The 24,264-nt window shown below is 36.2% G+C and overlaps 12 protein-coding genes across 12 annotated transcripts; 9 read left to right on the top strand and 3 right to left on the bottom strand.

Annotated features, from left to right (window-relative positions):
* Positions 1–16: 16 nt before the first annotated feature.
* Positions 17–2,410, bottom strand: WALSEDRAFT_70436 (hypothetical protein; the record flags this gene model as incomplete). Its single annotated transcript, XM_006960225.1, has 4 exons — positions 2,252–2,410; positions 2,078–2,203; positions 798–2,032; positions 17–748 (listed from the first exon to the last, which is right to left on the bottom strand). The coding sequence occupies exons 1-4, from the start codon at positions 2,385–2,387 to the stop codon at positions 17–19; spliced, it is 2,229 nt and encodes a 742-aa protein (XP_006960287.1). The 5' UTR covers positions 2,388–2,410.
* Positions 2,411–2,502: 92 nt separating this feature from the next.
* Positions 2,503–3,210, top strand: WALSEDRAFT_33887 (carbonic anhydrase). The gene is made up of 2 exons (XM_006960224.1): positions 2,503–3,037; positions 3,086–3,210. Exons 1-2 carry the CDS (start codon positions 2,538–2,540, stop codon positions 3,126–3,128), a joined length of 543 nt encoding a protein of 180 aa, XP_006960286.1. The 5' UTR covers positions 2,503–2,537; the 3' UTR covers positions 3,129–3,210.
* WALSEDRAFT_22089 (kinase-like protein) lies at positions 3,184–4,033 on the top strand (the record flags this gene model as incomplete). Its single annotated transcript, XM_006960223.1, has 2 exons — positions 3,184–3,304; positions 3,357–4,033. Coding segments are annotated over 2 exons (798 nt in total), but the record flags the coding sequence as incomplete, so codon positions are not given.
* A 2,804-nt stretch (positions 4,034–6,837) lies between these two features.
* On the top strand, positions 6,838–7,893 carry WALSEDRAFT_66127 (glyceraldehyde-3-phosphate dehydrogenase; the record flags this gene model as incomplete). Its single annotated transcript, XM_006960222.1, has 2 exons — positions 6,838–6,881; positions 6,930–7,893. The coding sequence occupies 2 exons, from the start codon at positions 6,838–6,840 to the stop codon at positions 7,891–7,893; spliced, it is 1,008 nt and encodes a 335-aa protein (XP_006960284.1).
* A 341-nt stretch (positions 7,894–8,234) lies between these two features.
* WALSEDRAFT_33886 (adenylosuccinate lyase) lies at positions 8,235–10,100 on the top strand. The gene is made up of 8 exons (XM_006960221.1): positions 8,235–8,259; positions 8,308–8,350; positions 8,399–8,506; positions 8,559–8,677; positions 8,725–8,754; positions 8,803–8,983; positions 9,061–9,183; positions 9,233–10,100. Exons 3-8 carry the CDS (start codon positions 8,399–8,401, stop codon positions 10,037–10,039), a joined length of 1,368 nt encoding a protein of 455 aa, XP_006960283.1. The 5' UTR covers positions 8,235–8,259; positions 8,308–8,350; the 3' UTR covers positions 10,040–10,100.
* Positions 10,101–11,767: 1,667 nt separating this feature from the next.
* On the top strand, positions 11,768–13,301 carry WALSEDRAFT_70433 (P-loop containing nucleoside triphosphate hydrolase protein). The gene is made up of 3 exons (XM_006960220.1): positions 11,768–12,051; positions 12,105–12,166; positions 12,224–13,301. The coding sequence occupies exons 1-3, from the start codon at positions 12,046–12,048 to the stop codon at positions 13,266–13,268; spliced, it is 1,113 nt and encodes a 370-aa protein (XP_006960282.1). The 5' UTR covers positions 11,768–12,045; the 3' UTR covers positions 13,269–13,301.
* WALSEDRAFT_70432 (Ketosamine-3-kinase) lies at positions 13,294–14,289 on the bottom strand (the record flags this gene model as incomplete). Its single annotated transcript, XM_006960219.1, has 3 exons — positions 13,294–13,392; positions 13,442–13,573; positions 13,618–14,289. 3 exons carry the CDS (start codon positions 14,287–14,289, stop codon positions 13,294–13,296), a joined length of 903 nt encoding a protein of 300 aa, XP_006960281.1.
* A 137-nt stretch (positions 14,290–14,426) lies between these two features.
* WALSEDRAFT_70431 (RNA polymerase I-specific transcription initiation factor RRN3) lies at positions 14,427–16,704 on the top strand (the record flags this gene model as incomplete). The annotated part of the gene is made up of 6 exons (XM_006960218.1): positions 14,427–14,588; positions 14,640–14,919; positions 14,963–15,249; positions 15,299–16,144; positions 16,190–16,591; positions 16,642–16,704. The coding sequence occupies 6 exons, from the start codon at positions 14,427–14,429 to the stop codon at positions 16,702–16,704; spliced, it is 2,040 nt and encodes a 679-aa protein (XP_006960280.1).
* Positions 16,705–16,858: 154 nt separating this feature from the next.
* On the top strand, positions 16,859–18,536 carry WALSEDRAFT_33885 (hypothetical protein). The gene is made up of 2 exons (XM_006960217.1): positions 16,859–17,989; positions 18,034–18,536. Exons 1-2 carry the CDS (start codon positions 17,699–17,701, stop codon positions 18,487–18,489), a joined length of 747 nt encoding a protein of 248 aa, XP_006960279.1. The 5' UTR covers positions 16,859–17,698; the 3' UTR covers positions 18,490–18,536.
* A 436-nt stretch (positions 18,537–18,972) lies between these two features.
* WALSEDRAFT_52641 (hypothetical protein) lies at positions 18,973–20,405 on the top strand (the record flags this gene model as incomplete). The annotated part of the gene is made up of 10 exons (XM_006960216.1): positions 18,973–18,993; positions 19,041–19,118; positions 19,171–19,224; positions 19,276–19,486; positions 19,597–19,634; positions 19,669–19,738; positions 19,786–19,854; positions 19,903–20,090; positions 20,137–20,182; positions 20,260–20,405. 10 exons carry the CDS (start codon positions 18,973–18,975, stop codon positions 20,403–20,405), a joined length of 921 nt encoding a protein of 306 aa, XP_006960278.1.
* Positions 20,406–20,444: 39 nt separating this feature from the next.
* Positions 20,445–21,208, top strand: WALSEDRAFT_22011 (putative vacuolar protein-sorting-associated protein; the record flags this gene model as incomplete). The annotated part of the gene is made up of 4 exons (XM_006960215.1): positions 20,445–20,480; positions 20,530–20,607; positions 20,658–20,873; positions 20,921–21,208. The coding sequence occupies 4 exons, from the start codon at positions 20,445–20,447 to the stop codon at positions 21,206–21,208; spliced, it is 618 nt and encodes a 205-aa protein (XP_006960277.1).
* Positions 21,209–21,236: 28 nt separating this feature from the next.
* On the bottom strand, positions 21,237–23,927 carry WALSEDRAFT_58609 (hypothetical protein). The gene is made up of 3 exons (XM_006960214.1): positions 22,657–23,927; positions 22,375–22,543; positions 21,237–22,326 (listed from the first exon to the last, which is right to left on the bottom strand). The coding sequence occupies exons 1-3, from the start codon at positions 23,827–23,829 to the stop codon at positions 21,269–21,271; spliced, it is 2,400 nt and encodes a 799-aa protein (XP_006960276.1). The 5' UTR covers positions 23,830–23,927; the 3' UTR covers positions 21,237–21,268.
* Positions 23,928–24,264: the final 337 nt, after the last annotated feature.

Genomic DNA, 24,264 nt, shown 5'->3' with positions numbered 1-24,264 from the left:
ATTTAATTCATATCTTTTATGGGTAGCCTTGTCCATATCTTTGTTGGGCTTGCCAACCACCGTAGCCTTGGTAATGGCTGAAGGAAGGTGTTTGGAAGAGTGGTGGTGCTTGATAAGCACTACCGAAAGCATTGTATGGTTGTTGTTGTGGGTGTTGTGGGTGTTGTTGTTGTGGGTTTTGGTGTTGTGGCTTTGATTGATGCTTATCTTGATGGCTTATAGCTGGGCTACCTGCGTTATTAATCGTTTGATTCAAAAAGCTATCGTAGGCTGTTGAAGGATCATAAGATTGATATGGTGAAGGTGATGCTACGTTGGTTGCTGTAGAGTGTTGTACATATGGCGATTGGCTTGAAGTTGCTGCAGTTGCGCCATTTCCAGTTTGAGCTGCATTGCTTGGTTTTGGCTGAGCTGGTTGTTGGAAGCCTGCTGATGGTTGTGCTGGACCTGCTGGATACATTGGATATTTTGGAAATTGATTATATGGGCTAGCTGCTGCTTGGCCATAGAATGCTGCTGCATTTGGTGCTCCATAAGCTGCTGCATATGGGTTGAAGTAATATGGCATTGGTGCCGTAATACCTGGGTAACCTGAAGCAGTTTGTTGTTGAGAAGAGATTGATGGAGTAGTTGCTTGGTTGATTGAAGGAGTTGGTACTGACTTTGATGAGTCTTCTTGACCAATTTGTCTACCGAAGCTTGATGGTTGTTGTTGACCATAGTAGTTAGCTTGTTGGAGGGCAAAGTCCTATAAAATGAATCAACAAAAGGTTAGTAATAAAAAGCGATTAACTTACTCTTTGAGCTTGGTCATTGTAAAGTGCAGCGTAATCATTTTGAGTTTGTTGACCGAATGCACCACCACTTAATTGGTTTGGTTGAGCAGCCAAGTTTGAGAAAACGTTGCTGTAAGCATCTGGAGTTGGAGTAATTGCTTGATTGTATTGCTGGAATTGTGGAGGAATACCTTGTGAAGTAATTGGTTGCTGTTGTTGTGGCTGTTGTTGTTGTTGAGGTTGTTGCTGAGTAATATCAGTTTGGGAAGGTTGAGCTTGTTGAGTAGCTGGTTGTTGTTGTGATTGTTGGAAATATTGACCGTAGACATCCTGTTGTGGTTGTTGAGAAGAAGCAGTGTATGCTGAAATATCAGGTTGTTGTGGGGCAGCTGGTTGTTGAGCTTGTTGAGTAGCTGGTTGAGCAGGAGCAGCTGGCTCAGCTTGTGGGACAGTAATAGACTCTTGAGCTTGTTGAGCAGCCTTTGGTTGCTCTTGTTGTTCTTCATAAGCTGCTGGGTTGTCTAACAAGCTCAAGCTACCGAATTGAACACCAATAGCATTACCGAAAGATTTGTTATCACCTGCTGATGGCATCACAACTGCGGCATCTTGTCTTGCGCGTTGAGCAGCTCTTGAGTTTGGCTTTGGAGCGCCAAAGCCTGGTGGAGCGGAAGATTGAGTTGAAGGTTGAGGTTGTTTAGAATCGTCTTCAGATTTTGCTACAGTAGGTTTATCTTCCCAAGCGTTCTCCTTTGAAATCCAAGCGTTTGCGTTGGTGTCGGCCGAGTTTGAAGCCCACGCAGATTCATTCTTGTTCCAAGCTGAGGAAGGTGGAGCAGTAGGTGCAGGTCCTGGTGCAGGAACGTCCCACGCGATATTCTCTGGTGGTGGTTGACTAACTTCTTTAGCTTTCTCGTTTGTAGATTCTTCGGCTGCTTTTGTAGGTACAGGTGCAGGCTTCGGATCGACTTGAGCGATAGGTACAGGTTTTGGTGAAGGAGGCTTGGCTATTTGAGCCCAAGACTTGCTAGCGGAAGATTGCTTAGATTGAGTTGTCGTAGCTGATGTTGGAGCGTCGGAAGAAGTTGAAGGTTTGTTATCGGACCATTTAGCAGGAGTAGCGGAATTTGAAGCAGATTGATCTTTTGGCTTTGTAGCTTGACGGTTGGAAGTTCTGGCGGAGCCACCTCTAGGACCACGTGGTGGGTTGAAAGAGCCTCTAGTAGCGGGCTGACCTCGTGAGCTATTAGCGCGACCTGTAAAAGAATAAGAAAGGAATGCAAGGGAATAAAAGGACATACCCCTAGTTGGAGCAGATCTCTGCTTTTGACTGTCAGATTTTACGGATGGAAGTGATGGAGCTGGCTGAGCTGGTGTGGCTTTCTTTTCTTTCTTTGATTGTACGGTAGAGAACTGTGAAGCGTGTCCTATAGTGCGTAAGCGGCTGTCACGAGACCAGAGCTATCGAGACGAACCTTCAGAGATTCTTGCTACGGCGGACTCTAAAACACCGTTAACGTCAATTAAAACTTGGTTTAAATCATCATCATTCCAGTGAGGGAATAACTCTTTTAGTATTTTTACGCTTGAATTTGACTTCCGATTGCTCATATTTTAGTATGTGGTGGTAATCTATCAAGAATATATCAAGAGATATAAGCTGTCAAAATGTGTTATTTAAAATAAAAAATTTACCCAAATATACAATAATAAATTTAAATCCGATTTTATCTTAATTATTCCTTTTTTCGAGAAACCAGAATGTCTGGAATAACGAAATTATTAACAAAGAACCAGCAATGGTCAAAGCAAGTTAATCCGGATGTATTAAAGAAAGCATCTGAGGGTCAGTGGCCAAGCGTTTTGTGGATTGGCTGCAGTGACAGCAGATGCTCTGAGGCTAGCATCCTAGAGAGCGAACTAGGCGAGGTATTCACCCACAGAAATATCGCTAATCAGTTCAACAAGAATGACTTCAACGCAAAGTCTGTCGTCGATTACGCGATCAACCACCTCAACATCAAGGAGGTTGCCTTGTGTGGACATACCAGCTGCGGCGGTATGGCTGCGAGCAAGGCTGTCTTAGAAGGTGGACAGGCAGATCCAAACAGCCCTATCACCCAGTGGTTGTCTCCGTTCATCACGCACTGCAGCCAATTAAAGAAGGAGATGTCGATTGAGGAGATTACTCTCGAGAACATAAACTACAACAAGAAGAACTTGGTAGAATACATCAACAACGAGAAAATAATCGTTAAAGGGTGAGTGAGACTAGTGATCGATATCTATTTTATTTACTTTGATTACAGACTTCTCTTTAATATAAAATCTGGTGAAATTCAAGAAATTTAATAAATTCCATTCAAATTCCTTAGTTTACTTTCTTGTACTCTTACGCTGATGAGAGATGTCAAATCTAATTAAATTCAATCAATCGTTAAACCACCCGCTGGCTATTGAATACTTTAAGTTGCACCCTAAACGACAGAAAATATTCTTTGGCCCTTATTTGCTATTAAATACCCTAGGTCAGTCGCTGTCCTTGACATTCATCCTCGCTTTCCAGCTAACTGTCTCCAGGCGAGGGTGAATTCGGTAAAGTTAAACTTGGTATACACTCTGAATTCGGCGAACAAGTAGCCGTTAAACTCATCAGAAGAAACTCCGTCTCAGACAAATCAAGATTATCAAAAGTTGAACGTGAAATTATCGTTTTAAGATCAGTAAATCATCCACATATCGTCGGTTTATACGATGTTATTGAAACTGAAAAGTATATCGGTATTGTCTTAGAGTACGCCCCAGGTGGTGAACTATTCGATTTCATCCTACGTCACAAATATCTTAAAGAACGTGATGCTTGCCGTTTATTCGCTCAATTAATTTCAGGCGTTTCTTATTTACATAGTAAAAAAGTTATCCATAGGGATCTCAAATTAGAAAACCTCTTACTTGATAGAGGTCGTAACATCATTATCACAGATTTCGGTTTCGCTAATCGTTTTGAACACAGGTTAGACGATCTAATGGCCACTTCCTGTGGTTCACCTTGTTACGCCGCTCCTGAATTAGTCATCTCTGATGGTTTATACGTTGGTAGCGCTGTAGATATTTGGAGTTGCGGTGTCATCTTATACGCAATGTTAGCAGGTTATTTACCTTTTGATGATGACCCTCAAAACCCTGAAGGTGATAATATCAATTTACTTTACAAGTATATCGTCTCAACTCCTCTCACTTTCCCTGATTTTGTTTCTCCTCAAGCACGTCATTTACTCTCAATGATGCTTGTTCCAGATCCAACAAAGCGTTGTTCAGTTCAAGATATTATGGGTCACCCTTGGTTGAAGAGCTACTCCCACTTATTCGATAGATCAGTTGATCAATGGGAGCAACTCTCTCAAGATCTCTTAAACGCTAAAAGAATGGCACAGAAGCGACAATTACAACATTTCGAAATGGAAAGTGTTGCTCCTTCAATCATACGTTCACAAACTGAAGCTGATCCAACTTTATTCCCTTCAATTACTTCAAAGAACGCACGTCATCAATCCGCTATGGGTATACCAACATCAAACTCTACATATCAACAACAATTTAGCAGCTTATCACCAGTCGATTACTTACAAAAAGCTAATCAAGACGCAGCTAATGAATACCTTGAATATCAAAATCGTTTAGATACTTCACAAAATAAAAAGCGTGATGCACCTGATAGTCAATCCAATAATCAATCAACCTCAAAGAGGAATATCCAAAGACATACTATTCAAGTTGAATATGAAAATCAAGAGGATGAAAATGTTGAACCTCTTAAATCATCTGATACCAATTACTTATCACCAAATGAACAATTACCAAAACTACCACCTTTACCAAACCAAATACCAACTCCTCCTCTTAACGCTGCTGAAGAAGCTAATACATCTATAAGTTTAGCTACTCCAAACGTTAATAGTGTACCGTTACCAACTTCAGAATCTAAAATTGATTTGGATGAAAATACTAATAAGAAAGTTAAAAGAGAAACCGCACCTGTTGTTTCTACAAAGCAATCATCACGTCATCAGAAAGGTTTATCAACAGGAAATGCTATTTCAACGGATCAATCATCTGACAAAGTCAGTGATAATAAAGCTAGCAAACCACCTGTAAGTTCAGGTGCAATTAAAATGATGAACAAACATCAAGATGATGAAAACAAATCAATTTTATCATCAAACCGTTCATCAGGTGGTAACGTTTCATCAAACAGTAAAGATTCTACAAAGAAATCTTCTACAGGTAGTGGTCGTAGAAAGGCTCTTTCTTTAATGGTTGAACCATTTGGTAAGGGTTCTTCTGCTAATAAAGATCGTAATAAAGCACTTAACCAATCCAATAAAATTGATGATGAAAACTCAAATAAAAGAGAACGTAAATCATCTGCTGCATTTTTATCATCAAATACAAAACCATCAAATCAAATTTCAACTACATCACCACCTTCAGGTACTTTCACAAATGTCGCTGGTACGACATTTGATGGATCACATAATCAAATTAATTCACATAAAGGATCATCTAGTCGTGCGAAATCAGTAATGAATTGGTTCCGTAATAAAGGATTAGCAAAAGCTAGTGTTGGTGATGTTTTACAAAATAGTACAAACTCACAATCATTACAAAATGATCAACAATCTGTAAATATCAAAATGCGTCCATCGACAGCAGGTGCACAAACTTCAGCACAGCTTAAGACAGTTTCCGATGATATTATGGATACACACACAGGTACAGTTGATCAAAATGCACTCACAGCTCTACCACCTTCAGTTGCAATGGCTGAAGTAAAGAGAGTAATCACAAAAGATCTTGGATTAATGATAAAGAAGGAAGGTCAAGTTGGATTAAAATGCGTAAGACCATCGAAGAAGCAACAACAACAATTGCAATCACAACAACAACCACAACAACCAAACTTGTTGTCTTCTTCATCTTCAGGTGGTGGTTTACGTAGTTTACTCATGTTTAAGAGATCTTCTTCACAATCTACCAATCTTTCTGCTGGTTTAACTTCTACAGATGATGAAGTTGCTAATAATACTGTATACGGTGAATCTCAAGTAGATAGTGCAGGAGAGGTAGTTTTGGATGTTAAACTGACAAAGATTAAGAATTTACCTGGGTAGGTATACTATTTATTCAATTCTTGGCATACTAATAATAATGTTTTAGTCTCTATTCAGTCGATCTTAAACGCATGTCAGGAAACTTACGCGATTACAGATATTTATACTTACAGATATTTGAGTGAGTTTAAATGTTTAATAAAAGTAATAAAATACTGATTCAACCAATTAGACGAGCACAATTATCATCATAATGTTGATTATTCAACAACCAGAGGTTCCATTAACTTACCACAACCACTCATAAGCATTCTTTATTAAAGTTTTTTAACACACTCTTTTTAATGACACAACACTTGTTTATAGCCTTATTTCTTCACCAATATATTCATTCTTACGATATCATGTCTTGGGAATTTCCGAATCATGTGCCAAATTACAAAACCGTTTAGGCACGAAGACTAAGATGTAACCGTCGGCGTTATTAGTGACTTGATAATATTTAATTATCAAGATCAACGGTTATAAGCGGTATGTCGTAATCGTTTCGCACACGAGAACAGCTAGAGCGAACGTTGCCGAAGGAGTTATAAGGAATTATAAAAATAAAGTAGAGATTTTGAAATGTTAAACGTGCCTAGAGGATAATTACCATTCATTAATTTCTAAAAGCGGATTGAAACCTATCAATAGGATCTTCGTCATAATAAAATATCCAAAAAAATGCGATTTTAACAAAAAGAGGTATTTTGCTCCAAGCGAGGTGATCACGATAATCGGCTTTAATAGCTGTAACCCCCACTATAGGCGATGTTGTCATCAAATTTTATTTTGACTTGGAATTCAAATCACTTCGCTCTTGTTCGTTTTCTCATCACTACCACGAAGAAATAAAAGTAAGTTAAAATAGCTAGTAAATCTATTGAGTATTCTAATTAAATAAATAGATAATGGCTAGCCTCGGTATCAACGGTTTCGGCAGAATCGGTCGTATGTGAGTCTACAACGAGTTATATTAAACTTTTTACTAATTAACATTTAGTGTCCTCCGTAACGCTCTCGAGCACGGTGGCGTAAACGTCGTCGCTGTCAATGACCCATTCATTGACCTCGAATACATGGTTTACATGTTCAAGTACGACTCAACCCACGGTAAATTCAACGGTGAAGTTAGCCACAAGGATGGTAAGCTCATCGTCAACGGCAAGGAAATCCAAGTCTTCGCTGAGAGAGACCCAGCTGCTATCCCATGGGGTAAGGCTGGTGCTTCATACGTCATTGAATCAACTGGTGTATTCACCACCATTGAAAAGGCAGGTGCACACTTGAAGGGTGGTGCTAAGAAGGTCATCATCTCTGCTCCATCAGCTGATGCACCAATGTACGTCGTCGGTGTCAACCTTGACTCATACGATCCATCACAAACCGTCATCTCAAACGCTTCATGTACCACCAACTGCCTTGCTCCATTAGCAAAGGTTATCCACGACAAGTTCGGTATCGTTGAAGGTTTAATGACCACTGTTCACGCTACCACCGCTACCCAAAAGACCGTCGATGGTCCATCAGGAAAGGACTGGAGAGGTGGTCGTTCAGCTGGCCAAAACATCATCCCATCATCAACTGGTGCTGCTAAGGCTGTCGGTAAGGTTATCCCATCCCTTAACGGCAAGCTCACTGGTATGGCTTTCCGTGTCCCAACCACTGATGTTTCAGTTGTTGACTTGACCGCTCGCCTTGAGAAGCCAGCTTCATACGAAGACATCACCAAGGCCATCCAAGAAGCCGCTAACGGTCCACTCAAGGGTATCCTCGGTTACACCGACGAACAAGTCGTCTCAAACGACTTCATCGGTGATGTCAGATCATCAATCTTTGACAAGAACGCTGGTATCTCACTTAACAACAACTTCGTTAAGCTCGTTTCATGGTACGACAACGAATACGGTTACTCAAGACGTGTCGTTGACTTGGTTGCTTACGCAGCAAAGGCTGATGGTAACTAAGTTAATTAGGATATATCTTGATAAACCTTTTTTTATAATTTTTAAATATATAAGTTGTAACGCAATTATAACATCAATACACAGTTATTCTGTTGACGATTTTGACGATTTCAAGAAAATTTCCAAACTTTTACTTCGTAATGAAGTCTCTACTTGATCATCTAAATTATAGTGTAAATTGTCATTAAGAAGAAGCTCAGATTCGGAGTATTTGAAATAAGTTAATTTGTATCTAAAAATCCTTGAATAAGTTTATTTATTTACTTTTTATCCCTTTGTTAGTCTTTTAGTCTTTTATCTTAGAATCTTCTCTTTAAGTGACAACCATCATCTTACAATGGAAGCTTATCAGACACCACTTTCATCGTATGTGTTAATTATAATGAATATATAGATTCCTTAACATATTCATAGTCGCTATGCATCAAAAGAGATGAGTCATCTCTTTTCCTCTAGAGTACGATTCTCTTTTAAAGGGTTATAGTCGACCTCTAATGATTTATAGATGCGTTTTCAAACTTGGAGAAAGCTCTGGCTCAACTTGGCAATCGCTGAGAAAGAGCTCGGTTTACCAATCTCAGATGAAGCAATTAAACAGATGTCAGATAATTTGGTAAATAAACTCGACTTTTACTATCAATTAGCTAAATTTTTCACTTCTATAGACTATAGATGAGGATCAAATGAAGATTGCTGCTGAAGAAGAAAAGCGTCGTCGTCATGATGTCATGGCACACGTTCACACTTTCGGTGTTGTCGCACCAGAAGCAGCTGGTATCATCCAGTAAGTTCCGATTTTTAAAAATACTTGTCCCTAACCTTATACTCTAGTTTAGGAGCAACTTCTTGCTTTGTTACAGAGTTGGTAAAATTTTCAGTTAAAATGAACTTACATTAATACACTTTTAGCAACGCTGATCTTATCTTCTTACGTGAAGGCTTAAACATGGTCATTGAAAAGATCGCTATCACAATTGATAGATTCACTGCGTTCGCTGACAAGTACCGCGATTTACCAACTTTGGGTTTCACTCACTTCCAGCCTGCTCAATTAACTACAGTTGGAAAGCGTGCAACTTTATGGATCCAAGTGAGTATTTCAATTTTTTACACCTTTTTTTTAGAAAAAAAAAAGGATAATTTCAACTTATCTAAACAATCAATTAGGAACTTTTATGGGATCTTCGTAATCTCACCAGAGCTCGTGATGATCTTGGATTTAGAGGTGTTAAAGGTACAACAGGTACTCAAGCATCTTTCCTTGCGTTATTTGATGGTGATCATGATAAAGTAAGTACTTATTTTTTTCAATAAAAAGTAGAAGTACTAATACATTTAGGTTGAAGCACTTGATAAACGCGTTACTGAGCTTCTCGGTTTCCCATATGCTTACCCAGTTAGCTCACAAACATACTCTCGTAAAATTGATAATGACGTCGTTCTTGCCTTATCAAACTTCGGTTCAACTGTACACAAGATTGCAACAGACATTAGACTCTTAGCTCATCTTAAGGAAGTTGAAGAACCATTTGAAAAAGATCAAATTGGTTCATCTGCTATGGCGTACAAGCGTAACCCAATGAGATCTGAAAGAGCCTGCTCATTAGCTAGACATTTAATTTCTTTATCACAGGATGTTTTAAATACTAGCGCAGTACAATGGTTTGAAAGAACATTAGACGATTCAGCAATCAGAAGAATCAGTTTGCCTTCTGCTTTCTTAACCGCTGATATCCTTTTATCAATTTTGCAAAACATTAGCGAAGGTTTAGTCGTTTACCCTGCAATCATTGGTAGAAGAATTTCACAAGAATTGCCTTTCATGGCAACCGAAAACATTATTATGGCCATTGTTAAAAAAGGCGGTGATAGACAAGAATGTCACGAAAAGATCAGAGTTTTATCACATGAAGCAGGTAGAGAAGTTAAAGAATTTGGTAGAGAAAATGACTTGATTGAGAGAGTCAAAAAGGATTCATTCTTTGCGCCAATCGTTAACGATTTAGATAAACTTCTTGATCCAAAATCTTTCGTCGGTAGAGCCCCTGAGCAGGTTGATAGCTTCATACTTAACTGGGTTAAACCTGCACTTCAACCACATCAAGAAGTAATTTCAAATGCCAAGGCTGCTCAACTGAATGTTTAGATTACTCGCCCGTTTAAGGATTTTTGCTTAAATTTCAATGATTGTTCAAAAAGGAATAAATAAGAAAGAATACATGATATGTTTTAAATAGATCAAACCGTATTGCTTAATACTCCTTGAGAATAAAAAATTGGGTGTGATACACTTTACAGTGACCCATTAAATAAGGTTATTTGCTTACGCGATATGTGTTTCATAATTATAGAATTTGATATTTTAGATAATCAGCATATAAGGATGTACCAGATGTTTCAGATATAATTGAATGCATTTCGGAACAAATATTGCTATTAACTGAAGAAAAGTGAGTCGTCAACAAGCTTATATGCATAATAGACTACCTTAGCTATTGAAACTTTTCTGATACCGTGTAACTTTTGAAATAAAAAAATATATTAAATGTTGGTACTTAAAAATCATCATGTACGAAGGTAAAAAGGTTTTGATGTAATCAACGATCGTAAGCGAATACAACAATAAAACACGAATAGATATTTACATTTAGTAGGTAGATGCCTAATAATTATATTACTTCTACATTAATGGATCTGTCTTGCCTTGATTTCACTTCGTGTGCAAATTTGTGATGTCTCTTTTGACCGTTACTCAAGTTAATGAATGAGCATGAACCTCAATAATTACATACTAGTGTTGACAATTATATCTTCTTCGAACTGTGATACAGTTCTAGATTGGCTATTAGATACACCATCTCTTCAATAAGTATTGTCTTAGTATTACTTTTATTACAAACTGTATATACACTTTGAAGCGTTTCTTTCTTTTAATTTCCAATAAAACGACTTTATATTATAATGGATTTAAATGACCTATGGGTTGCAAATTAAGGAATATACTTTAATCACGAACATAATAACTTAGCACACAGACTTTGATAATATGCTGATTATCATTTTTGGATGGGCACCTCTTTTGTATGAAGTATGCGTTAAACTGAGCATTATCTGATGCCTTTTGGTTTTTGCTAATGTTCATTTACTTTGTTGTTGCTCAAAATCTAATCTCGTAAATAAATAAATGTGGATCCAAATAACAATAATATTGAGTCAGCAAATATAAATGATACCGGTTTGAATGATATTATGATTTGTATGATTTCTTTTTCATCGGTTGTTTTTATCAATAACCCGTTAAATGTCATGAAAAGGTAATTTTTAAAAAAGTCATGGAATATTTCAAAACTATAGGTATATAGAATACCCATCAATAATAAAAAAATGTACTAAAAGAACTAAAAGTGAAAGTTCTAAATCTACAATAATAATGTGTGTACAAGATTTGTTCTCCATGATAGACGCATGTTTCACCGTAATTTACTTTATTCTAATGGCAATTATTCTGTAACAATGATCAAATGTATAGATAAATGTTAGAAATAAATAAATTGCTGTTAGATTTTCATCCAGTTGTTAACGTCAGGTTTAGTCGCTTCGATATCCGCACCTAGAGGAATTATTGTGAACCTTTGAGCGCAGACTTGATTTGGTTTAGGTTGCTGTCTCGAATTTCGTGATTTCAGTCTCATTGGAAGTTGTTGTGTAGGCATTTAATTACATAAAGTTGTGAAGATAACAGTGACATATGACGAATATGCTAATTTTTAAGATATATATATATATATATATATATATATACATTTTAATTTTGTATCTTATATAGCTTTATAATTAAATTCAGTCTTTAAATGAACACCGTCATTTTACGAGCAAAGAATGCTAGATTCTATAAAAATCAACAATTATTATACAAGAATACGCTTAATTTTCAGTTAGACAATCAGAAATATTGGTCTTTTTTAGGAAATGATACTAAAACGCTTGTCAATGGTCTATTTAATCAACAAATCATTAATAAACCTGCTAATTCGATAGAATATCCGCTAATAGACAATAACAATATTAAATACCCTCATCAACTGTACAATTTTGTTAATTTCTCCACTAGATTATCAAATTCTTCGGACTTCATTGACTATACTGCCCGATATGGGAGTTTGAAAGATAATAAGGTTACAACACGCGAGTTTCTATTAAGCAAAATCAAGGATACCGAGAGAGCTTCAGAGATTGTTCAAAAAGTCACATTTGATTTGGATTTGTTTAATCTGTAAGACAAATCGTTGACCTGTCTTACCCTTGCCTTGATCTCACCTCAACCTTACAGCTTGGACAAACCTCTGATTGCATTGAGTAACGGCCAGTCACGCAGATTAAAGGTCGCTGAAGCTTTGATTAATCAAAAGCATTTGTTGATTCTAGAAGAGCCTTTTACTGGTTTAGACCCTCCATCTAGACTTAAATTATCGGAAGTTTTGAAAAGGTTACATTCACATTCCAATCCAGTCGTACTTTTACTATTAAAAAACTCCGATGAAATACCTGAGTCAACTACTAACATTCTCCAAATAACTGACGATAATTATATTGAGTTGGGTAGAAAAGATAAAGTTCTATCTACAATTACATCAAACAATAAGTTTTCAACCCCTTCAGACGTCGGTTTAGGTAAAGTCAATCAGGATAAAATTTTGATTGATCTCAAAGATATAAATATTTCTTACAGATCAACACCGATTTTACGAAACATAAATTGGACTATAAAACCAGGTGAAAGATGGCATTTACAAGGTTATAACGGTTCAGGTAAGACAACATTGTTATCATTAATTACAGGTGATCATCCTCATTCTTTTACTCAAAATATCACGTTATTCAATTCACCACGTGTTAAAATTCCTACAGTTCATTTATCAACTTTAATTGGATCAATCTCACCTGAGATTACTTCAGCTTTCCCAAAACATACCACTTTGACAGCATTTGATGTGGTCGCTTCAGGCTTCTCTGGTATTTTCTGCTACAGACCAACTAAATTACAACATGAGAAGGATCGTGTTCATCATTTATTGAAGCACCTTACACCAGGACTTGACTCTAACACACCATTCATTTCCTTAACAACAAGTCAAAAAAGTTGTATTTTATTAGCTCGGGCATTAGTCAATAAACCGCCTTTGCTTTTATTGGATGAGCCGTTTCAAGGAATGTCTACGGAGGACCTTCATAGATCGCGACACTATTTACAATTTAATCTTGATGATGAACAATCTGTAGTCTTCATAACTCATTATGATAATGAAGTTCCATGGAGAATAGACCAGAGTCGTTATCTCAGATTAAAAGATGGTAAAATTGATTCAATACATTAAATTTTGTACAATACACATTTCACCATCAATTTTCTTTTGATTCAACATATTTGTTTAAGCTTTTCATGATACTAACTGCGCCATTCCTATACATTCCTCCAAAAATAGCATAATGGTTCAAATGCTAGTAAAATCGTTAATGGTAAACTTAACATGAGAACGAGATGACTCACATGTATTAGTTCATACAGCTTAAGTCTTTGACCGTACTCTTCAACAGGCTCAGCTTTCGGATAAACTGAATGATAAGCTTCAAAAAATGGAGAACCGAATCCACCAAACATAACAGCTATTCCTAATTCTGCCTTCAAAATGTCAGATGATTAGAGACACAAGGTTAATAACAAACCTCATTATGTCCATAGAAGCAGCAAGCGTCATAAGTGATAGGTCTTTTTGTAGTATGAGAGTATGAAGCGTTACCAGCCCATAGATCACCTTGAAGTAAAGAAGGTTTTACATCAACTTTTGATAATAATGCAGGTACAGTTTTATCTCTAAGAGTTTGACCTAATTGCCAGAGCTCTTTATCACCTCTACCATTGCTGCCACAAATTTCTTCTAGTAGATAACCGAATCTGTCATTATTCAAGAAATCGATCCAACTTTTATTCCATTGATTCTTAAAACGAGTATGGCCACAATATGTTGGTATATCATAACCGAATCGACCATTTGTTTCATTGCTTTCAAGATGCATTCGTGCCAAGTCTTTACCAAAGCGCTTAATTTGTTCAGTAGAAAGACTACCTAAGTCGTGCCATTCTGTAATCATGTAGAAGGTTGCGTCATCTTGATCAGATGTATCAATCAATTCAGGACAAATTCCTGGTAAGGCAGTTGACATATCAGCCAAAGACTTAGCTTCACCGATCAATTGCTCTGCTGATGATCTAGAAGCTGATTTAAAGAGGAAAATTTTACCATTATCAAAGTATAATTTTGAACCTGAAAGTTTAAAAGAACCGGTGTGACCACGATCTTTTAATGCCTGTATAGCTTTTTGAGGTAAATGTTGCATGACTGTTGGAGTGAAAGATGTAATAGTGGATAATAGGATAGAGATAATGTAATATGATATAGATATAATATCTTATTAAAACATAAAAAATTTAATTAATTTTACTAGTAATTAATATCTTTGTGAATAACCACGATATGTCATTGGTTGCTTCTCCATCAAAAGGCGTAAAGAGGACTAGAGATGGTAAACGTTTAGAAGATAACGAACAAGATGTAATCATAAAAACTAAATCTAACGTTTTAGTTGGTAAATTCTACGTATCATTCGTTAATGATGCACTTGAGAAGAAGAAAGAGGTATGTATAATCAATAACTTACAGTTAATCAATTAATATTTTATTTTAAAGGGTGAAATTGGTCCATATGATGAACTTATCTCGCAATTCACTTCAACTGATATACAAGAGTTTGAGAAGCTCAAACCTTGGCTCGATGCTTTATCTAATGTGGTATCCCAATTAGACAAATCTCATTTATCATTAGTTGAAGCTATAATGTCAATCTCGTGGACAGTTTCAAGTCACTCTTTTGTCCAGACGTATAAAACTTTCGTTTTTATGTTGGTTAGTGCACATCCTGGCTACATAAAGCTTTTACTTGGCAAATTAATCAAAGGTTTTACTCATCGTACGCTTATTTCTCTTATCATTCAAATCTAACAAATTATTAGAAGCGAATTCGAAAGCTCTTGAGAAGCTTAGTGAGGAGGATAAAAATAATTTGAAGAGACGTACTGTCTTTGATCGTTCACACAATCTACTCATCAAATTACTCGATCTGGTCCCTACTTTACCATCACTTCTTCAACCAATTTTAATTAGGCACTTTCCTCATAAGAGAGAAAATAAAGTACAACAGGTAACTTATATGAAAAATCTTTTATCTATAATCAATTATTGTCCTGCACTGAGCGATGAAATCTTTGGTTTGATAGTAGATAGAACCATTCAAATTGATGTGGGTTTCTTTTAATTCTCAATTACATTTTCAGTTAACAAATTAAAAGGTTGAAATTCAAGTTGAACTTGAAGATCTCGATGATGAGCTTGAAGATGAAACTGAGGCCATTTTTGAAACTGAGCCGGATATCTTTGAAAGAGCTGTCGGTCGAACATATTCAGATGAGGAGTCTAGCGACGATTCAGATGATGAAAACTTAGATTTCTTATCTGATTTGTCTTCTGATGATGGTCTCAGTGATGATAGTCAGGATGCACCAATGCAGGTCTCAGCAATTAAAGATTTAGTTCAAAAACTAGATGATATGCTTTTGATATTATTTGAACATCTAGAAAAAACTAGACAGAACACACAAGAGTTACAACTTAATCAATTTTCAACACTTCTCAGCGTCTTTGAACGCACTATTTTACCAACTTTTAGATCAAGATATACTCAATTTACTTTATTCAAATACTCATCATATGACGCGCATTTCGCTGATGTATTTCAAGGGATGCTGTTGAGTAAAGCTATTTTCCAAAGTGATGAACCATCGGTGACGAGAATAGTTGCCGCGTCTTATCTGGCTAGTTATGTTAGTAGGGCAAGATTTATTGACTCTGATTCCACAAAACGTGTCGTTGGATTAATGTGTGATTACATCGGTAATGAACTTGATAACGTACCTCAACCAATTACAAATTTTAAATTGAACACTTACAGTGTTTGGTTCGCTATCGTACAAGCTGTATTTTACATTTTCTGCTTTCGTTGGAGGGATCTGATGTTATCAAATGATGACGAAACCATCTTTGATCATGCAGAAGCGCTTCCTATAGGAGGAAATACCTGGATACCTGGATTAGATGTCCTTCAAAGAGCTATTTTAAGTCCTTTGAATCCTTTGAAAGTAAGTCATCGATCATAATAAGTGATTTATTTAATAATTTCATAGGTTTGCGCATCTACGGTTGTCAATCAGTTCGCAAAAGTATCACAATTCGCTGGATTCCTTTATTGTCACTCTATCATTGAAAGTAATAAGCGTTCTGACGTTACACCTTCTAGCATGTCTTCATTATCGACATCCCTTTTGGGTGTTACTCAAAGTCAGAGTGCAGAACCATATCAAAAAGATACACAGACTCGATCTCTTGCAGTCTCAAAGAACAATGGAACAGAAATTGAATTAGATTCATTCTTTCCATTTGACCCTTATCGTTTACCTCGTACGCAGAAATATATTTCTAGTATATATAGAAACTGGGATGAAGTCGCCATTATAGATGAAGAAGATGATAGTGACGATGAAAGTGAACATTTATCAAAATCAAATCCTTCTCAATCACTAGGAAAGGTATGTAGTATAAATGAACACATTAGCTAGCATACTAACAGGTATATTAGTCACTTGAAGCTATGTCAATAAGTCCTTTAGCTGGAAATAATGCATTTCAAATGTATAGATAATTATTTTTATTAGATGTTGTACATTACATTATATATCTTGTTAATGAACCTCTATGATCAAATACATCAGAGGGTCGAAAATAATAAAGTGATCCAATGGTTCAATGGTCCTAAGTTACCTCAAGAACCTCAAGGTCCTGAAAATCATTATTTTCCGCGTTCAATTGCAAAAATCCTAGCACCGCTTGAAGAACGAACGCATAATCTAACAAAAAGATGGAGTAATAAACTAGTTTTATTGATAATTTACGCGATATGGATAATAGCTAATGCACTCCTTGTAAAATATTCTTGGTATGAAGCATCAACTAGTTTAGGTAACCCGAAAACACTATCTTGCACGGAATCATTTTGGAAGAGATTAGACGGTTGTGGACTAGATGGACTCTCTTGTGGACCATTCGAATCTTCATCAATCCCATTCAGATGTCCAAGGGGATGTGATTCAACAACATTAGCTAATAAGAGAACCATTGGTCTAAATGAGCCGAATGGGGTAACTTTAGTAATTGGTGGCGGCGATTCAAAAGTCTATAGAGCTGATTCATGGATATGTTCCTCTGCATATCATTCTGGCTACATCAGTAAATTTAAAGGTGGTTGTGGTGCAGTACGTCAGATAGGTCAACATACGTCATTTCAAAGTTCAGATGAAAATGGTATAAGCTCAGTAGATTTTCCATCTTCTTTTCCATCTTCTTACATCTTCGACAATGATAACATTGATTCATCTCATTGTGAAGATCTAAGGATGCCAATTCTAGCATTCAATATTGTCATGTCAGCACTGGTATCTCTGTTACTATCACCCTCACCATTACTTTATTATTGGACACTTATTTGCTTAGGATATTGGAATAATGAATTAGCATCTGAACCACGTTCACTTCCACCTGATCTTGAAGGTGGTTTTAAAGATTTCTTACCTACTCTATTTGTGGCTTATTGTCTCTGGAGGTTAGCCATCAGATTTTGTTTACCTTTTTGGCAAAAAATGCCCGTTGAAAGAACGATCCTTACGTTAGTACCATTTTGGTTAGGCTTATTAGTTACAGTACTTGGTGATAGTCCACTAGATAGATTGTATGGACCTGATATTGCAGAACATCCGGAAGCTATAGTAACTATCGTAATAGTCGTGATTGTCATCGTCATTCTTGGATTTAATCAAGCACGCGTTTTTAGAAAATATGGAAAGTTTTGGACGTATATTAAGTGGTATTTCTTGCTTGGATTATTTGTAATCATGCCAGCCTGTTTATTACCAGAACTTTCATTTAGATTAGTAGGTTTAAAGTATTGATTTGACGACATCTGACATGACAATAGCATCATTACATCCTGGCACTACTTCTTTTACCGCTTACAGCGTTACCTACCAGAGTTTCATTGATATGTCAATGGTTCCTGATAGGTTTATTATTGAATGGTGTTGCTCGATGGGGCATGGATTCGATCCTACAGACTGCCGATAGCTTGAGAAGAGATGCTGCGCTGGGCAGTCTTTTACCAAGCTTTTCAGGATTGGACAACAGTACTATTTTTTGGAATGATATACCTGCAAATGCTGATTGGGATGGTTTTAAATTGCTTATCAATGACGTACTGAAACTAAGTGCTAATAGCTCAACTCTTTCTTACAGATTAGAAGATACTGACACAGACATACCATATTATGCTCGCTTAGCATATTCAAATGGAAATGAAGCTGGAGATTTTACTAAAGCCGCAACTATTTGGCTTAATAATAGTACATTTATTCCGCCAAGACCGGGATCATCTTGAATTTTTTGTTGTATTTTTTTATCTAATTAATATTATTCTCTAATCTTTCCTATTATTAGAACATATGAATTATCAAAACAACGCTGATATTGAATCAACACGTTATAATAATCAATATTATCGTTACGATAATTTATATCATTATCCAGCTTATGGGAATGCTGTAGTTCCTCCACCTCATCCTCAAGACTTCGGATTGAGAATACCTCCAGAATACAATAAATTTAATAGGAAATTTACAACGCCAATCTATCCTTATCAAGCTGCAGAGTAAGTATTATCAATTAGGAAACGCTTTGTTTTAAATTATTATAGAGAAAGTCATAGGATCTTGGCAAGCTATGGCCCATGTTACAACCGGCCTTCATACAAGGAGTGAGAAAGAATATGAAACTATCAATTTAATACCGATAATATTATATAGGAACCGTGATCCTCTTCCTTATAAGAGTCAAAATCAGGTACATTTTGATAAACCTCATAATGAAAAGAGTGAAAAGTCAGGTGAAAAGTCAACTCCTCAACGACAAAGACGTAAGCCAACGTGTGAGCAAAGGACCTTTGGTCCTCATAATAACCTTAAGTACCAGTATTCAGAATGTACGGGGAACAAAAAAGCTTTGTGCATAGTTAGTCTGCATCTAGCTTATCTATTCAATTCATTAATTTGAACTAAATTAGGGTATAAATTACGTAGGTACTTCGAATGAACTTGGAGGTTGTCAAAATGATGCAGTAGGTTTGTCTTCAATGAAACGCTGTGGTGATTAACGCATATTGTTGTAGGATAGGATAAGGGAGTTCTTGATTAAACGTTGTGGTTACAAATCTGAAAATATTATGCTGCTTAAAGATTCAAAAGATCTTGACGAAAGTAGGCAACCGACCAAGAAAAACATGTTTAAAGCAATGCGTTGGCTCGTGAAAGGTGCAAAACTGAATGATGCTTTATTTTTTCATTACAGTGGTCATGGTGGGCGTACAAAAGATCTCAGTGGTATTTATAAAGTTTAATCTCTAATCTTTAACTTATATGACATATTAGGGGACGAAAGAGATGGTATGCCATTAAAATTCAGTTATTTTTGTTGATAACTTTTCAATTAGGATATGATGAGACCGTATTTCCTGTAGATTTTCAGAAGGTTGGTTTTCATTATTACTTTAAATACATAAAAGCTGACATATGTCCATACTGGTCATATTCTTGATGATACATTGCATGATGAGCTGGTAAGGCCACTTCCGGGTATGTTGAGACGTTTCACAATCAATTTATTAACAAAAAGAAATAAGCTGGATGTCGCTTGACCGCCATATTTGACTCATGTCATAGTGGCACAGCTCTTGACCTCCCATTTATATGTAGGTTTATTGACCATTATTTTGCAAAAATTAAAGTCTTGATTTCAGACGATAGTAATGGTGACATAAAAGAACCTGATGTTTTAAAAGAAGCTAGTGGTGAACTTTTTTCTCATAGGTTACCTAATGGAATGATAGCACCACTGCATGATGCATACTACTTTTCCAAAAGACTAGTAACAGGAAAAGCTCAAGATAGAAAGCAGAAAAAAATTAATTTCAGTCCTGCGGATGTTGTAAGTAGAATCGTATATCAGTATGATATAATTAAGTACATTCTAGATTATGTTCTCTGCTTCAAAGGACACTCAAACCGCTGCAGATGCTGGTCAAAGTGGTGCAATGAGCTATGCACTACTGACAGTTTTGTGTACGTTACGGCATTTACTATATTATCTCTAACAGTTTCAATAGATCAGAATAGAGATAAAGATTTCTCTTTCATTGAACTTTTAAACGCTATACGTTCTAAAATGGAAGGAAAGTACACTCAACGACCTCAACTGAGTAGTAGTCACGAAATAGATATGGATTTAGATTTTGTTTGTTAAATTATATTTATTATTTACCTCTTGATTCTGAACTGTCAGATGTCATCATTAGAAAAGACACTATTTCAATTGAAGGTAGATTTATATTAATAATAATATTATATTTATTAAAATTAAGTTTTAGTTTACTAGTAAACAACTAGTACGACAATCAAAGAAAGCTGAAAAGGATGAAAACACTGAGAAAACTAAATTGAAGTCGGTGAGATAATAATCCATACCTTACCAAGACTATATGTTCATATTAATTAGGCTTTATCCAAAGGTAATCAAGATACAGCACGGATATACGCATCAAACGCTATTAGAAAGAAAAGTGAGGCTCTAAATTTACTTCGATTATCTTCAAGAGTAGATAGCGTAGCCTCAAGGGTCGAAACAGCTGTAACAATGAAAACAGTTTCCTCATCAATGAAGTCTGTTGTCAGTGGTATGGATAAAGCGATGAACACTATGAATCTGGATATGGTAAATACAATTTATTTTAAACCTTGTTTATACTAACGTTTACTTAGATGTCTGCTATAATGGATAAATTCGAAGTTCAATTCTCAGATTTAGATAGTCATACTCAGTACATGGAGGGAACGATGCACAATGCAGCTGAAGCTCAATCGACACCTCCAGAAGCAGTTGATAGTCTTTTACAACAAGTCGCAGATGAAGCAGGCCTCGAATTAAGTCAAAAAATAGGTGCACAAAACGTAGATAACGTTCCTGAACTTGATAATACAAATGAAAACAAAGAAAGAAATGAAGATGCTTTGATGCAAAGACTTAAAGCATTAAGGCCAGCTGCATAAAAGTTATACCCTTTAATTAATGATATATGATAATTAAATGCGTTAGACGGATTTAAGATTTTATGTGGAATTTCTTGATAATATAGCTTTAAGACTTGATTTGTTAGATGATGTAATCGTAAGTTGAGATTTAATTATCAAAAGAGTCAATACAAGTGAAAAGTATGCGTATAGCAGCACTTTAGCTAACCCACGTATTGCCGTATTCAAAAAGATAGAAGTCACTGACAAATAAATAGCCAAAAAAACTTGACTTAAAGTTAGAGACGATGGTATATTGAAAATAAATGTCGTAAAATTTTCAATTGAAGTGAAGACAGCTTGCGTTCTCATGTTTGCAAATTTAGCAATCTCAAGCTCATTTTCGAGTGTCAATATCCTCCTTTGATCAGAATTCATGATAAATGCACTGTCAGAGAAAGATTTTTTGTGTTTTATTCGCTTATTAAATAACGTTGAATTGGATGAAGCATTAGGGAAGCCAATCTTTGAAGATGGTTTATATTTGATCTCTGATAAAGGTATATTGGTTGACTTCAAAACTTTTGGTGTCAAGCCTGATGAAGAAACTACTTCTGATCCTGAAAGGCTTTTCCTGCGCTCCGCCAATGGACTGTCATTTTTAACTTGAGGGAATTGAATATTAGAAGTGTTGAAAGTGTTTTGCTCATCATTTCTCCTCCATTCCTGACGGAAAACAGACCATGATTTTCGTGCGAGCATTAACTGGGATGATTGACTTTGTAAAGCATCAAAACGCTCCTTGGAAAACTTCAAATCCCGTTTTAAGTTATCACGCTCCAAAATTACATCGCGTAATTGCTTTCTAGTTTGGAGTATCTCGCGACTTGACTGTTGTTTTACTGCATTAAGCTCTAGTTTCAGTTCACTCGCTTGAGCTTCTATCCAAGCCATTGAGTTCGCATTCTCAACTTCTTGCTTGAGCGCGAAGCTCAATTCACGTCTTTGCATATTCAAATCTGAAGTTTCGATTTTAAGATGTGATTGAATAAGTGATTTAAAAGCTTCAATTTCAGTATTCAAGTCCGCATAATCCTTATTGAGTTTCTCATTCTGCTGATATAGCTCATAAGAGATCGCCGTACTTAGACTAAGTTCTTATCAAGACAAAATCAAGTGAAAGTAAATAAAATGAAACTACTCACCTGATTGATAGTGCAAGTTCTGCTTTTCAATATTTATTAACTCATTCTTTAATTGATTACTATCCATAATATCAAGTGATTCCGGTCTAAATATCGGTGAGTTCTTAATTGGTACTTCGATTTTCAAAGCTACAGCGACATCATGAAGCGTAAAAGAGTTCCTATGAGACTTTGTTCTACAAAGTGGTTGAATTCTATTACTATTACTATTACTCATAACTCAGTCAAAATCAAACGAGGTCCTTAAAAAGATAAAGCTATTTAAAATTAAATAAAAAATACATTGTCAATATTACCAGCTGCTTTATATAGTCTATTCATAATTGCTAAACCTTCATTCACTTCACTCACACCTTCAATAATAATATAGTCCACTTTGATCTTGTCCAAAGCATGAAGACCACCGAAGATGTTCCTTGCAATAGTCGCGGTGTCTCTACTCGAGCCAAGCATGTACGGTATCATCTCTAAATCATCTCTTATGCTTGACTTTTGTGACGTAAGGTTATCATCATCAGTTTTAATCAGTTTCTTTGTCAAATCAGATCCACTAAGTGTCATACATCCAATCCTTTGGTTAGGAGGTAGTTTTTTTATTATTTCAGTAGGATCGCTTCTTTCTTTCTTCGAATGTGCAGTTGAGGGAAGAATCAACATTACTTTAGCATTAGGTGAATAATGCTTATATTTCATACCAGGCGTATTCGGTTTGAAGTCATCCGATACGACCGTGTTCCTTTCATAAATTACATTTTCTATGCCGACTATATTAGCTATAGCTTCAACAGTAACGCCACCCGGTCTTAATATCTTAATCTTTCCAGGTTCAGATATTCCGTCAATAACAGTCGACTCTAGTCCAATATCTGAAGAACCACCATCTAGTATAAAATCCATAACTTCTCTTGCTTCATTTCGTTGAAAGGTGTCATCGAAGACGTGATCAGCAGTTGTGGGCGATGGTTTACCTGAACTATTAGCTGATGGTGCTGCTAGAGGTGTACCACTTATTTCAATCAAAGCCCTTGCAACAGGATGAGAAGGCATGCGAACGCCAACAGTCGTTAGATGGGCTGTCGTTTCACCAGGTAGAGTTTCCGGACTATTCACTAGTATAGTAAGCGGTCCAGGCCACAAGTGTTTCGTTAAGATATCATAACTTGAGGGCATTGGCTGACTGAAATACTTTTCAAACATTTTGAAGCTAGAAACATGTACAATGAGTGGATTGTCGTTAGGCCTTCCCTTTGCTTTAAATATTGAGTTTACTGCTTTCTCATTAAAAGCATTTGCACCTAATCCGTACACAGTCTCCGTGGGGAATGCCACTATTTTACCTTCTAACAAGGATATAGCAGCTTTTCTTATATTATCGTGTGTCTTCTGACAAGCTATCTGCAATCCGCTTGTACCATTCCACTTAATACTGTCCAAACGACATTTCAAGATGGTCATCCCGGATGGAAGAACAGAATCAAGGACATGAGCGGCGGAGATGTAAATATTTGCACTTGTATTATGTAAAAACTTTTTTGTGCATAGATATATTCCACATTTTTGGTAGTTAGCTTCTTACCGCCTATCAGTCATCAGCACCGTAGCTGAGTGTTTTAATGCAGAGACTATGATGATGATGATGATATAAATATATATAAGTCAACATTTATTATAAACGAGGAATATCCTGCCTCAACACATCTCCTGTGAACTCATCAACGTCATGATGATTGACTATCTCTTATCACTTTAGCGGAAAGAGAATGTTCCTCTAAGAGTACAGGGGATGTGATTATGGATGTAAAATTGGTCAGCTTATTGTTTCATAACAAGCTCACCTTTTGACTGCTGGATCTTTATGACCTACTTACTAGAGTATGATATAGGATTCCA

Source organism: Wallemia mellicola (assembly GCF_000263375.1).
Source record: "Wallemia mellicola CBS 633.66 unplaced genomic scaffold WALSEscaffold_25, whole genome shotgun sequence".
NCBI lineage: Eukaryota > Fungi > Basidiomycota > Wallemiomycetes > Wallemiales > Wallemiaceae > Wallemia > Wallemia mellicola.
This window is presented reverse-complemented; position numbering and strand designations above follow the sequence as displayed.

What these genes read in the sequence shown, in the direction of transcription:
- WALSEDRAFT_33887 (XM_006960224.1), top strand. Translation starts at nt 2,538, where the DNA reads ATGTCTGGAATAACGAAATTATTAACAAAGAACCAGCAATGGTCAAAG. An exon ending in GAGAAAATAATCGTTAAAGG is followed by an intron (nt 3,038 to 3,085) that starts GTGAGTGAGACT and finishes CTTTGATTACAG; the next exon opens with ACTTCTCTTTAATATAAAAT.
- WALSEDRAFT_33886 (XM_006960221.1), top strand. Translation starts at nt 8,399, where the DNA reads ATGCGTTTTCAAACTTGGAGAAAGCTCTGGCTCAACTTGGCAATCGCT. An exon ending in AACAGATGTCAGATAATTTG is followed by an intron (nt 8,507 to 8,558) that starts GTAAATAAACTC and finishes TCACTTCTATAG; the next exon opens with ACTATAGATGAGGATCAAAT. An exon ending in GAAGCAGCTGGTATCATCCA is followed by an intron (nt 8,678 to 8,724) that starts GTAAGTTCCGAT and finishes CTTATACTCTAG; the next exon opens with TTTAGGAGCAACTTCTTGCT.
- WALSEDRAFT_70433 (XM_006960220.1), top strand. An exon ending in GATTTGGATTTGTTTAATCT is followed by an intron (nt 12,167 to 12,223) that starts GTAAGACAAATC and finishes TCAACCTTACAG; the next exon opens with CTTGGACAAACCTCTGATTG.
- WALSEDRAFT_33885 (XM_006960217.1), top strand. Translation starts at nt 17,699, where the DNA reads ATGCCCGTTGAAAGAACGATCCTTACGTTAGTACCATTTTGGTTAGGC. An exon ending in CAGAACTTTCATTTAGATTA is followed by an intron (nt 17,990 to 18,033) that starts GTAGGTTTAAAG and finishes ACATGACAATAG; the next exon opens with CATCATTACATCCTGGCACT.
- WALSEDRAFT_58609 (XM_006960214.1), bottom strand. Translation starts at nt 23,829, where the DNA reads ATGACCATCTTGAAATGTCGTTTGGACAGTATTAAGTGGAATGGTACA. An exon ending in CAGCTGGTAATATTGACAAT is followed by an intron (nt 22,544 to 22,656) that starts GTATTTTTTATT and finishes TGTAGAACAAAG; the next exon opens with TCTCATAGGAACTCTTTTAC. An exon ending in GAACTTGCACTATCAATCAG is followed by an intron (nt 22,327 to 22,374) that starts GTGAGTAGTTTC and finishes TGTCTTGATAAG; the next exon opens with AACTTAGTCTAAGTACGGCG.